This window comes from Mobula hypostoma, chromosome 21, assembly GCF_963921235.1.
Source record: "Mobula hypostoma chromosome 21, sMobHyp1.1, whole genome shotgun sequence".
Taxonomy (NCBI): domain Eukaryota; kingdom Metazoa; phylum Chordata; class Chondrichthyes; order Myliobatiformes; family Myliobatidae; genus Mobula; species Mobula hypostoma.
The window spans coordinates 432,201-445,967 of NC_086117.1; the positions used below are offsets into that span (position 1 = coordinate 432,201).

At 44.8% G+C, this 13,767-nt stretch overlaps 1 protein-coding gene across 1 annotated transcript in view; it reads right to left on the reverse strand.

Moving 5' to 3' along the window:
- Positions 1-13,767, reverse strand: part of niban2b (niban apoptosis regulator 2b) — a 338,559-nt gene that overhangs the window by 161,279 nt on the left and 163,513 nt on the right. The window contains exon 3 of the mRNA XM_063073243.1: positions 8,828-8,956. Coding sequence (XP_062929313.1) covers positions 8,828-8,956 — 129 coding nt within the window. The remainder of the gene's footprint in view (positions 1-8,827; positions 8,957-13,767) is intronic.

Here is a 13,767-nt window from a genome sequence, read left to right on the forward strand (position 1 = left end):
TCCCTACTACCTTTTTTGAAGAAGGGAACAACATTCGCCTCCCTCCAATCCTCCGGTACCATTCCCGTGGACAACGAGGACATAAAGATCCTAGCCAGAGGCTCAGCAATCTCTTCTCTCACCTCGTGGAGCAGCCTGGGGAATATTCCGTCAGGCCCCGGGGACTTACCTGTCCTAATGTATTTTAACAACTCCAACACCTCCTGTCCCTTAATATCAACATGCTCCAGAACAACAACCTCACTCATATTGTCCTCACCATCATCAAGTTCCCTCTCATTGGTGAATACTGAAGAGAAGTATTCATTGAGGACCTTGCTCACTTCCACAGCCTCCAGGCACATCTTCCCATCTTTATCTCTAATCGGTCCTACCATCACTCCTGTCATCCTTTTTTTCTTCACATAATTGAAGAATGCCTTGGGGTTTTCATTTACCCTACTCGCCAAGGCCTTCTCATGCCCCCTTTTTGCTCTTCTCAGCTCCTTTCTTGCTTCCCTATATTCCTCAATAGACCCATCTGATCCTTGCTTCCTAAACCTCATGTATGCTGCCTTCTTCCACCTGACAAGATTTTCCACCTCACTTGTCACCCATGGTTCCTTCACCCTACCATTCTTTATCTTCCTCACCGGGACAAATTTATCCCTTACATCCCGCAACAGATCTCTAAACATCGACCACATGTCCATAGTACATTTCCCTGCAAAAACATCATCCCAATTCACACCCGCAAGTTCTAGCCTTATAGCCTCATAATTTGCCTTTCCCCAATTAAAAATGTTCCTGTCCTCTTTGATTCTATCCTTTTCCATGATAATTATAAAGGCCAGGGAGCGGTGGTCACTGTCCCCCAGATGCTCACCCACTGAGAGATCTGTGACCTGACCCAGTTCATTACCTAGTACTAGATCTAGTATGGCATTCCCCCTGGTCGGCCTGTCCACATACTGTGACAAGAATCCATCCTGGACACACTCAACAAATTCTGCCCCATCTAAACCCTTGGAACTAATCAGGTGCCAATCAATATTAGGGAAGTTAAAGTCACCCATGATAAACAACCCTGTTATTTTTGCACCTTTCCAAAATCTGCCTCCCAATCTGCTCCTCTGTATCTCTGCTGCTACCAGGGGGCCTATAGAATACCCCCAGTAGAGTAACTGCTCCCTTCCTGTTCCTGACTTCCACCCATATTGACTCAAAAGAGGATCCTGCTACATTACCCACCCTTTCTGTAGCTGTAATAGTATCCCTGACCAGTAATGCCACCCCTCCTCCCCTTTTTCCACCCTCTCTATCCCTTTTAAAGCACTGAAATCCAGGAATATTGAGAATCCATTCCTGCCCTGGTGCCAGCCAAGTCTCTGTAATGGCCACTATATCATAATTCCATGTATGTATCCAAGCTCTCAGATCATCACCTTTGTTCCCGATGCTTCTTGCATTGAGGTACACACATTTCAGCCCTTCTACCTTACTGTCTTTACACCATTTATTCTGCTTCTCTTTCCTCAAAGCCTCTCTGTATGTTAGATCTGGCTTTACTCCATGCACTTCTTTCACTGCTGTATCGCTCTGGGTCCCATCCCCCTCGCAAATTAGTTTAAACCCTCCCGAACCATGCTAGCAAACCTACCTGCAAGGATATTGCTCCCCCTCGAGTTCAGGTGCAACCCATCCAATCTGTACAGGTCCCACCTTCCCCAGAAGAGATCCTAATGATCTAAAAATCTAAAACCCTGCTCCCTGCACCAACTCCTCAGCCACGCATTCAACTGCCATCTCCTCCAATTCTTACCATCTCTGTCATGTAGCTCTGGCAGCAATCCTGAGAACGTCACCCTTGAGGTCCTGTTCTTCAGCCTTCTGCCTAATTCCCGAAACTCACACTTCAGGACCTCATCCCTCTTCCTGCCCATGTCGTTGGTCCCAACATGTATCATGACTTCTGGTTGCTTTCCCTCTCGTACCAAGATGTCGTGCACCCGGTCAGAGACATCCCGGACCCTGGCACCCGGGAGGCAACAAACCATGCGGGTGTCCTTCTCACGTCCACAAAATCTCCTGTCTGCTCCCCTGACTATAGAGTCTCCAATGACGACAGCTCTCCTCTTCTCCGTCCCACTCTTCTGCACCACAGGGTCAGACTCAGTGCCGGAGGCCCTGCCACCGTGGTTCACACCTGGTCGGTCGTCCCCGCCAACAGTATCCAGGATGGTAAACTTATTATTCAGGGGAATGGCTACAGGGATGCTCTGCACTACCTGTCTGCTCACCTTCACTTTCCCCCCTCTGACTGTCACCCAACGACCTGCTTCCGACAGCCTAGGTGTGACTACCTCCCTGTAGCTCTCATCTATGACTGCCTCATTCTCCCTTATGAGTCGAAGGTCATCCAGCTGCTGCTCCAGATTCCTTACACGGTCTTCCAGATCGCCCAGCCGTATGCACTTCTGGCAGATGTGACTCTGCGGGAGAGGGGCGTTCCCCCAAGACTGCCACATCTCACATGAGAGGCACATCACCGTCTCAGGAGACATTGTAAAAACTAACTGTGAGCTAGCTTGTCCTCCGCCTCTTCTCGTCGAAGCCTCTCGAGTCAAAGCCTCAAAGCTCCACTCCTTCACTGGCCCATTCACGCTCTGACCGCTTCGCTTGAGCTATCCCTCTATTTATCTGTTTGAGCTTTTCAAAATGTTTGGTCACCTGACCTCGACTGCCCAATCAGCTGCTTTCTGCTGAGTCTGAGCTATTCAAATCTTGATTGTCTAATCAACGGCTTTCTGCTGATCTATTCAAATCTTGATTGACTTGATTGCACAGACCAACTGCCAAAACTGCCAGAATCTCTTGAGTCAAAGCCTCAAAGCTCCACTCCTTCACTGGCCCACTCACACTCTGGCCACTTCGCTTGAGCTATCCCTCTATTTATCTGTTCGAGCTTTTCAAAATGTTTGGTCACCTGACCTCGACTGTCCAATCAGCTGCTTTCTGCTGAGTCTGAGCTAATCTGCCTCCCAATCTGCTCCTCTGTATCTCTGCTGCTACCAGGGGGCCTATAGAATACCCCCAATAGAGTAACTGCTCCCTTCCTGTTCCTGACTTCCACCCATACTGACTCAAAAGAGGATCCTGCTATAAGGTGCAAAAATAACAGGGTCGTTATCATGGGTGACTTTAACTTCCCTCAAATTGACTGGCACCTGATTAGTTCCAATGGTTTAGACAGGGCAGAGTTTGTTAAGTGTGTCCAGGATGGATTCCTGTCACAGTATGCTGATAGGCCGACTGGGGGAATGCCATACTAGATCTAGTATTAGTGTTACATACCTCAAGGAGGTCTTGTGATTTTCTTGTGAGAATGATGTAATAGTCTTTTGGAGGTCGACTGATGTAATTTTCCCCGCCGATGTGAGGTCACGTGATGACATGTTCACCACGGGTATAAAAGGGAAGACCCCTGGTGAGAAGAACATCTAATAAGTTAGGGGTGTTTACAGTGGAGATGCTGGCGGTATTGGTTGCGTTGCAATGGGTGCAGAAAGCCAGACAAGTCAAAGCATTGATATGTTCAGATTCATCCTCAGTTCTAGCAAGTTTAAGGTCTTTTCACACAAACAGTCAGCAAGATGTACTTTATGAAGTCCTTCAGTTAGTTACAAGAATTGCAAATCAGGGAGGTCAGGTAAAATTTCTATGGGTTCCAGCACATGTAGGGGTGAAGGGGAATGAGAGGGTGGATGAGTTGGCAAAGAGGGCGTTAAAGAAAGAAAATGTGGAAATGCACATTAGTATCAGTAAAGCAGAGGTTAAGTGCGCAATCTGGAAAAAAGTCAACCGAATGTGGCAAGAAAGATGGGACAGGGAGGGGAAAGGGAGGCATTTATATCAAATACGAAAGAGTGTTGCAGGTACTAGGGTAGGTAATGGAAACAGAAGAGAGGAAATTGTGTGGACTCGGTTAAGGCTGGGACATTGTGCATTAAACAAAACATTGAAAATGATAGGGAAACACCAGACAGGATTGTATGAGGAATGTCAGGAAGAGGAGTCAGTAGAACATGTAGTTTTGTGTTGCAGGAAGTATGGGATACAGAGAGAGATGATGAGAATTAAATTAAGGGAGTTGGGGGTGCAGGAATTCACATTAAAAGGGTTGCTGGGCATGGGTGAGAGAGCACAAGTCCGGGTATTTTTAGCATTTTTAAGGGGTACAGGGGTTTTTTATAGGATATGACAGATAAACAGGAATAGGGTACTAGGATGGTCAAAGATGGGAGGGTAAAGTGTAGGTTTGTGTGTGTGTGCGCGTGCGCGCACGATTGGGTGAAGGAATTTAGAATATATGTCTAGTGCACATTCCGAAGCAGAGAGTGGCAGTAATGCACCATTAAGCTGGATGCCAACCGCCGTAAAACAAGATACAGACAGACACAGTTAGTTTTCCAGTTAAAACGTCAATGAGATACTCCGCTCCGCTGCTTATTTGCATTATGACGCAGTTTTGATTTAAACAGAGTTTTATGTTCTAATGTAAGGTACAGAAGTCTGAGCCAGCAGTTTGACCAATCACTGCCGGGTTTGTTAATGTATCTTTTCAGTAACATTGGAGAGTGAAGATGGGACCCTGAAGGAGACGTTCGACGGGTTTGGAAAGGATCGACCATTATTGAATTTGTACAAGAAAGAGTGATCTGCTTGAGATAGCCTCTGCTAAAAAGGAAGCAGAAAAGACTGTGCAGGATCTTTTCTACAAAGAAAGGTCAGTGCCTTTAAAACTGTTTTATTCCCGTCGTCGTGAATCCTGTGGACAAGACAGGATCCGACTGGGAGTGGCAGTGACGTAATGTCTTCAAAGAATTCGTTACTTCATGAAAGTCTCTCCTAATTGACTATATAAATCTCTTGGACTTCAAAATTTCCCATTTGAAGAACTATGTTTGAATTTATCGCTTTAAGAACTGGTTTTGCACTATCGCTTTAAGAACTGGTTTCGCATTATCGCTTTAAGAACTGGTTTCGCATTATCGCTTTAAGAACTAGTACTGAGTAGCGGTTTAATGAATGGCCGCATAGCCATTTACTTCCAGTTAGGGTTTCCGTTTTTTTTTCATTGTTTATCAGGGTTTAATAAATGTTTGTTTGTTTATAAATCCTGACTCGATATATTCATTGTTGCCAATCACGTGACATTACGTAACTAACTGGATCAGGTCACAGATCTCTCAGTGGGTCAGCATCTGGGGGACAGTGACCACCACTCCCTGGCCATTAGCATTATCATGGAAAAGGGCAGAATCAGAGAGGACAGGAGAATTTTTAATTGGGGAAGGGCAAATTATGAGGCTATAAGGCCAGATCTTGCGGTTGTGAATTGGGATGACGTTTTTGAGGGAAATGTACTATGGACATGTGGTCAATGTTTAGAGATCTCTTGCAGGATGTTAGTAATTTTGTAGTCCATTCTTAAGAGGAAATTTACATGCTACAGATTACAACAAAAGTAGTTCAAATGGAGCATATTTAAGAGGAAAACCGGTACAATTCCTGCAGCCCATGAGAGTCATCGATGTGCACTGGTGTCTGAGCTTCCTGTCGAGCCTAGAGGGAATTATGGTGTTGAATGCTGAACTGTAGTCCAAGAACAGTATTCTCACATAAGTATCCCTCTTCTCCAGATGTGTAAGGACGGTGTGTAGAGCTGTGGCTATTGCGTCATCTGTCGATCAGTTGTGTCGGTAGCTGAATTGTAGGGGATCCCAGTGTAGGTGGTAGCATGCTGAGATATAGTCCTTGACCAGTCTCTCAAAGCACTTGCTTATTATTGAGGTGAGTGCGACAGGACACCAGTCGTTCAAACATTACCTTGGTCTTTTTAGATACTAGAACAATGCTGGATGTTTTGAAGCAGGAGGGCACTCTGCACTGGGAGAGGGACAGATTAAAAATGTCTGTAAACACATCTGCCAGTTGTGCCAAGCACATCCTGAGTACCCGCCCTGGGATGCCATCCAATCCCATAATCTTGCGACTATACACTCATTGGAAACACCTGTGTACTTTGGCCTCAGAGATGACCAAGCTGCAGGTCACATCAGCTGTAGGTCACCTCAGGGGCTCAGTATTGGCAACAGTGAATCAAGTGTAATAAAGATTTAGCTCATCTGGGAGAGAGGCAGTGATGTTGGAAACTCCACTGTGTTTAGCTTTGAAGTCTGTGATGGTGTGCAGACCTTGCCATAAGCTGCTTGTGCTGTTGGTGGAAAGTTGTGTCTGAATCTTGTCCCTGTATTGTTGTTTCGCTGCTGTTACGTACCCCGTAACCGGGTTGCCAAACCAGCAGAAATGGACCACTTAGTTGGAGTCTGGATTACTGGAACTAAGAAAGTTTTATTAAAGAAATAAGTAACACAGTACTCTAAACGTAAAGATATAAAGGCAACAGGTTAGCAATGATAAAACACACATGTACACAGAACTAGGATAATAGGATCAATCAAGCTCTATCGCAGTCTAGGGGTAAAATGATCAGTCTCAAGTGACACAGAGTTCAGTTCAGTTTCAGTTTGCAGTAATCGCTGTCGTGCCGTTGGGGAGAGAGAGAGAAAGCGAATGCTGATATTCAAATCGGATTCAACAGACCTTTGATATTCCTCGCAGTTAGCTTTCGGGGCAAGCCCTTTTTAATGTCTTCTGAGGTCACCGACTGTGACCCCTCCATTCCAGATACAGTCGTTCTTCTGCGGTGAACCCGGCACCCAGGCAAGGGTGGACACACACACCAGGTTCCCGCCGACCGTACCTTCTCACCCTGTGCGTCTATGGTTGGTCCCGTGAGCAGACCTCCAAAACTCCCACCAACTTGTGGGAGCACACCACTTTTTCAGGGTCTCGTTATCTCGTGGTATCGTGTGTGTCTGTTGCCTTAGCGAACCTGTTCCTTTTATCCCCCTGCTGGGGTATCGCCTGTCCATCAAACTTCAAACAGTTCAGGTTCAAAGCAACCAGTCTCTGACAATACTCGGAACTGTGTCTCCTTTTCGTTAAACCCTCTCGTCTCTCTCTTATTAGCATTTTGAATGTTTCCCCCATTTGTCTCTCGCTTATCTCTCTTATCGGCATCTTCTGATAACTTGGTCACACTGCCTTGATGACTTTGCGCAGATCGTAACTGCATTTCTTGAGCTCCTGCTGATTACCGGCAACGTAAGCTCTGTGCCGTGCGGTAAGTGCTGCTCACACGGAACTGTTGATCCGGGTTTCTGGTTTGGGTACACCCTGACCAATTTCTGGGGGACAACATCCTAGATGCACTTTCAGATGAAACTCGTGGCCCCATCTATGAACTCGGAAACATCCTCATCATGGAAGATATTCCAGCTGACGTCATCGAAGCAGTCCTGTAGCATGGAGGCTGATTGGTTGGACCAACAGTGGACTGTTTTAACTATGGCCGTCTCTTGTTTCAGCTTCTGCCTGTACGTCGGCAGCAGCAAAATGGAGCAGTGAAACAAAATTGGATCCAATTTTCCAAATTGGGGGGGGGTGCAGGGAGGGCACACAAAGGAGCGCTTTGTAAGCATTGAAGGATGGATATCAATTGAAAATTTGGTAGAGAAGTGGTAGGTGAAGTTTAATCTAAATAAATATGACACATCGTACTTTGGGAGTTATGAGGAATGTATACAGTTATTGTCAAGACACTTAACAGCACTTACACTTAACAGGTCTTGGAGGTGCAAGTCCAAAAGCTCCCTAAATAAATGTAGACCTTCCCTAGAATGCCTAGATAACAATAAATGCCATATTTTTATTGGTAACTGCACTCTGAGCATATGCAAATAAAATCCTGATTCTTGTTGGACTTGGAGTTCCTAGCTTATTTTAAACCAAATAAACAGTCACCTCACTTTATGATCTCACATGATGATTCAGATTTGCATTATATTGAAAAGAATAGATGTTCTAGAGTTTTGTCTATTTATGTTACTCTGCAATTTTATACTTCCATTTACACTAACTAAATTACAAATCCTTGTGCCTGAATTACCTGTGTTAAAATGGTTCTGCAGATTGACTTGAGAGTATAATAAAAATCTGAAACAATAATTAATTTGAATCAAATTACACTGCACTAAATGAACTCCAGGGTGCAGACTTAAATAGGTTTAGTCATTGACATACACTCAGTGGTCACTTTATTAGGTACACCTGTACACTCGCTCATTAATGCAAATATCTAATTAGCAACTCATTGCATAAAAGCATGCAGACATGGTCAAGAGGTTCAATTGTTGTTCAGACCAAACTTGAGAATAGGGAAGAAATGTGATCAAAGTGGACTTTGACCATGGAATGATTGTTGGTGCCAGATGATATAGTCTGAGTATCTCAAACTTCTGATCTCCTGGGATTTTCACGCACAACAGTCTCTAGAGTTTACAAAGAACGGTGTGTAAGACAAAAAAAAAATCCAATTAACGGTAATTCTCTAGGTAAAAATGCCACATTAATGATAGAGGTCAGAGGACAATGGCCAGATTGGTCAGACTGACAGGATTGCAACAGTAACTCAAATAATTACAGTTGTGTGCAGAAGAGCATCTCTGAACACACAACATATTGAACCTTAAAGTAGATAGGCTACAGCAGCAGAAGTCCATGAACATTTATTGCAGGTACCTAATAAAATGGCTATTGAGGGCATGACAAACATTAATATGAATGTGCTGCAGGTCCAGAGGTGATAAAAATATTGAGAGCAGAAAAAACTTATTTATTGTATTAATTGCAACAGATCACACTTCCATAAAATAATACATACCATTTTGCCGTCATAGTACTCCACACTGTAGTCATCACGTATAACAAAATGTCTATTCTTCCACTTTCTGTTTACTTCCAAATATTGGTAGAGATTGCCAGAAAAGATAATTTTATCCTTTAATGGAGTCTACATGAAAAAGAATAAATGTATAGGTTTATTAAACTTGAGCATTAGCCACTTCCTTACTGAAAATAATTATCTGCAACATTCAATGGCCCTGAATAGAATTTCAATCATTGATCTGGATGAATTTGGCCACATTAGTTATGACATAGGTTCAGGAATGCACATTATACCAGCTTCTACTATTTTATTTCAGTTTCTGAGTTACATCTTGCATTCAAACCAGTTCTGCACTGAAAGTCATTTTCCTCCTTAAATCATCTTTCAGGATTCTTTCCTGTGAACTCATGAAAAAAGCCAGATAATTTTAGGCCAATAAGTCCAATGTCCACTTTGGCAGATAAAGCACCTGTGAGGCTTCACTTGGGAGTACTGTAAGCAGTTTTGGGCCCCGTATCTATGAAAGGATGTGGTGACATTGGAGAGGGGGCAAAGGATGCTTATGAAAATGATTCTGGTACTGAAAGGCTTGTTAAATTGAGAGCGTTTGATGGCTCTAGGGCTGTACTCACTGGAATTCAAAAGAACGAGAGGTGACCTCATTGAAACCTATCGAATGTTGAAAGGCCTGATGAAGTGGATGTGGAGAGGATGCATTTCCTATAGTAGGGGAGTCCAAGACCAGACAGTCAGCTTCAGAATAGAGGAACGTCCTTTTGGAACAGAGATGAGGAGGAATTTCTTTAGCCAGAGAGTGATGAATCTGAAGAATTTGTTTTCACAGGCAGCTGTGGAGGCCAAGTCATTGGGTATATTTTAGGCAGAGTTTGATAGATTCTTGATTAGTCAGAGCATGAAGGGATACAGGGAGAAGGAAGGAGATTGGGGCTGAGGGGAAAAATGGATCAGACATGAAATGGTGCAGCAGACTCGATGGCCCAAATGGCCTAATCATGCTTCTTATACCTTATGGTCTTATAATCAGAGACTTTATTAAGGGGAGATCCCATATAATTAATTTGATTAATCATTTTTTCATAGCAGTGAAACAAATCTGTCCATGAGAGTAATGCATTTGCAGTCCATGTAGATTTTAGAAGGCTGACCAAGGTTCTGTATGGCACAGTGGTGCAAAAGGTGAGAGGTCACAGGATCTAGTTAGGCTGTTAAACTGGATTTATAATTGGCTTTGTAATAGAAAGGAGAAGGTAATGGTTTAAGGTAGTGGTTTGTTCAAATGGAAGCCTATGACAACTGGTATATCAAAGAGGCCAATCCTGGAAATCATGCCGTCTGTTATAGCGTGTCAAAGTTAAGTAAGGGGAAGTGTTGGAGCTTCTGAAAAGCATTGGGATAGATAAATTCCACGATGGATTTCCAGCATCTGTAAAATCTCGTGTTCAGGATAGATAAAATGCTGGGGCTGTACAGGATACACCCAGGTTGCCATGGGAAGTGAGGGAAGAGATTGCTAGGGCATTGATGACAATCTTTACAACCCCTCTGGCCAATGGAATAGTGCCAGATGATTGGAGTGTGGCAAATGTTGCTCTGTTGTTCACAGAAGATAATTGGGATAATCCTGGGAATTATAGACCAGTGAGTCTTAGGTTAGTGGTGGACAAACAATTGGGAAGAATTCGTAGGGACAGGATGTATGAGCATTTGGGGAATCATAGTCTTATTAAGGATAGTCAGCATGGCTTTGTGAGGTGCAGGTCATGCCTCATGAGTGTAATTGAGTTTTTTGAGGAAGTGGCAAAACAAATTAATGAAGTTAAGAAGTGGGTGGGGTGTCTATGGATTTTAGTAAGCCATTTAACAAGATTCTCCATTAAGTCATGAAGCATGTGATCCAGAATTCAGAATTGGCTACCCCAGGGAAGGCAAGGATGGTGGTAGATGAAGTGGATTCTGCCTGTAGGTCAGTGATGCTCTCCAAGGATCTGTTCTGGGACCCCTGCTCTTTGTGATTTGTATAAATGCCTTGAATGAGGACAAGGGTGGGTTAGTAATTTTGCAAATGATATGAAAGCTGCCGGTGTAGAGGGTTGCCGTAGGTTACAATGGGACATAGACAAAATGCAGAGCTGGACTGTTAAGTAGCAGATGGAGTTCAATCCGGAAAAGAGTTGAGTAATTCACTTTGGAAGATTAAACTTGAAGATGGAGGACAAGGTTACTGGCAGGATTCTTTGCAGTATGGAGGAACAGAGCTCCAAACAGCAACTGGAAGCAGAGCACTTCAAAGAGCTTACTTGCAGGTCAGCGAAGCTAGTATAAAAAGAGAGCTTCATGGGTGTCCGGACACTCTAGAGGTCCAATCAGTGTTGGGAGCAGAGCACTGCTAATTAAATACAAATACAGAGGGGCAAGTGGGGCAGCCATTGTCAGGATGGCTATTGTTGGGAGTCGGCCAGTGGAGGGAGCAGGAGCGTCAGGCTTTGACTCAAAAGGCTTCGATGAGAAGAGGCAGAGCCCAAAGAAACAGGTTAAAAGATTTGGTCTTGGTTGCCCATTGTACAGTGCAGGCAGGACAGCAGATATGGCAGTAAAATGCTCCTCCAGTAGGATGTGGAAATTCATGGAACCTGATAGCCTCCCTGAGGACTACACCTGCGGGAAGTGAAGCTAACTCCAGCTCGTGAAAGATCACATTAAGCAGCTGGAGTTGGATGAAATTAGGATCATTTGGGAGGCAGAACAGTTGGTAGATGTGACTTTTGAGCAGGTGGTTACACACAGAGTGCAAAATTCAGGGAGTAGATAGGTGAACACTGAGAGAGGTAAAGGCAGTAGGAAGTCAGTGCAGTGTCCCCCTGTGACCATTCCCCTCAGCAACAGGTATACTCCTTTGGATACTGCTGAAAGGGGTGAACTATCTGGGCAAGGCAGCAGCAGCCAGACCAATGGCACTGTGGTCGGATCTGAGGTCAAAAGGGTAAAGTCAGACGGAGCAATAATTATCCAGGCCTTGATAGTTAGGGGACAGACAGTAGATTCTGTGGCAGCAAAAGAAGCGCCGGCATAGTGTGTTGGCTCCCAGGTGCTAGGGTCCATGAAATCTCTAAGCGGTCGGAAAAGATTCTTGAGGGGCAGTCAGAGGTCGTGGTTCATGTTGGTACCAATGACTTAGGTGAGGTGGGGGGGCGTGGTTAGAGGCACTGTGCAGTAAGTTTAGGGAGTTAGGAAGGAGGCTGAAATGCAGGACCTCCAAGGTGGTAATCTCTGGATTACTCCCAGTGCCACGAGTTAGTGGAGGTCAGAACAAGAAGATAGCGCAGATGAATGAGTGGCTGAGGAGATGGTGCAGAGGGCAGGGTTTCAAGTCCTTGGATCATTGGAACTTTTTCTGGGGAAGGGGTGACCTGTACAAGTGGGACGGGTTGCATCTGAACTGGAGGGGAACCAATATCCTGGGAGGGAGGTTTGCTAATGCTGTGTGTGTGTTCGTCCATCGTCGACGTCGATGAGGACCTCGACACCATTATGATGGTGTTGAAACTAACGCGTGACTTGGATTTAAGTGGGGGAGAGTTGTGCAGCGTCAGCCTCACTCTCTCTTCCCAATTCCCATCTGGATCCAGTGGCAAGACAGAGTCGAGATGGCTGGAGATGGGACTAGGCGCAGTGGATGACCAGGACGTCTTCTGTGTCTTGTCCTGCTCTACGTGTTCCACAACGCTTGCAGAGACCACCTTCTTGACCATTGGACCTTCCATTAGTCTCATCCGCTCAATCCGCCGGAGTCTGTCTTCACATGCTAATGCTATTGGGGAGGGTTTAAACTAGATTTGCAGGGCGGAGAGAATTGAAGTAAAGAGGCAGGGGATGGGTCGGCTGTCGTACAAGCAGAGACAGCTTGCAGGAAGTTTATGAGGGAGGATAGGCAGATGATCAAACAAAGAAGCACTCAACCAGATGGTTTCAGATCTGTCTATTTTAATGCAAAGAACATTATAAGCAAGGCAGATGAACTTACAGCATGGATCTATAAGTGGAATTTATGATGTTGTGGCCATTACAGAGACTTGGATGACTCAAGGTCAGGAATGGCTGCTGAGTGTGCCAGGTTTTAGATGTTTCAAAAAGGACAGGGAGGTAGGCAAAAGAGGTGAGGGAGTGGCACTGCTAATCAAGAATAGTATCATGGCTGCAGAAAAGGAGGAAGTCATGGAGGTATTGTCTACTGAGTCACTGTGGGTGGAAGTCAGAAACAGGAAGGGGGCAATAACTCTACTGGATGTTTTGTATAGAGCCTCCAATAGTAACAGAGACATCGAGGAGCAGATAGGGAGACAGATTCTGGAACAGTGTAATAATTATACGGTTGTTGTGATGGGTGATTTTAATTTTCCTAATATTGTCTGGCAAATAGGACATAAAAAACCTACAGCACAATAGTGGCCCTTCGGCCCACAAAGTTGTGCCGAACATGTCCCGACCTTAAAAATTACTAGGGTTACCCATAGCCCTCTATTTTTCTAAGCTCCATGTACCTATCCAGAAGTCTCTAAGAAGACCCTATCGTATCCACCTCCACCACCGTTGCAGGCAGCCCACTCCACGCACTCACCGCTCTGCGTAAAAAACTTAATCCTGACATCTCTTCTGTACCTACTCCCAAGCACCTTAAACCTGTGCCCTCTTGTAGCAGCCATTTCAGCCCTGGGAAAAAGCCTCTGACTAACAACATGATCAATGCCTCTCATCATCTTATACACCTCTATCAGGTCACCTCTCAGCTTCCGTCGCCCCGCTACCTCCTCCAGCTCCATGCACATGTTTCCACTCTCACTCCTGATTGGTCCTATTTTCACATGGCTCATCCTCTTTCTCGTCACATACTTGTAGAATATCTTGGGGTTTTCCTT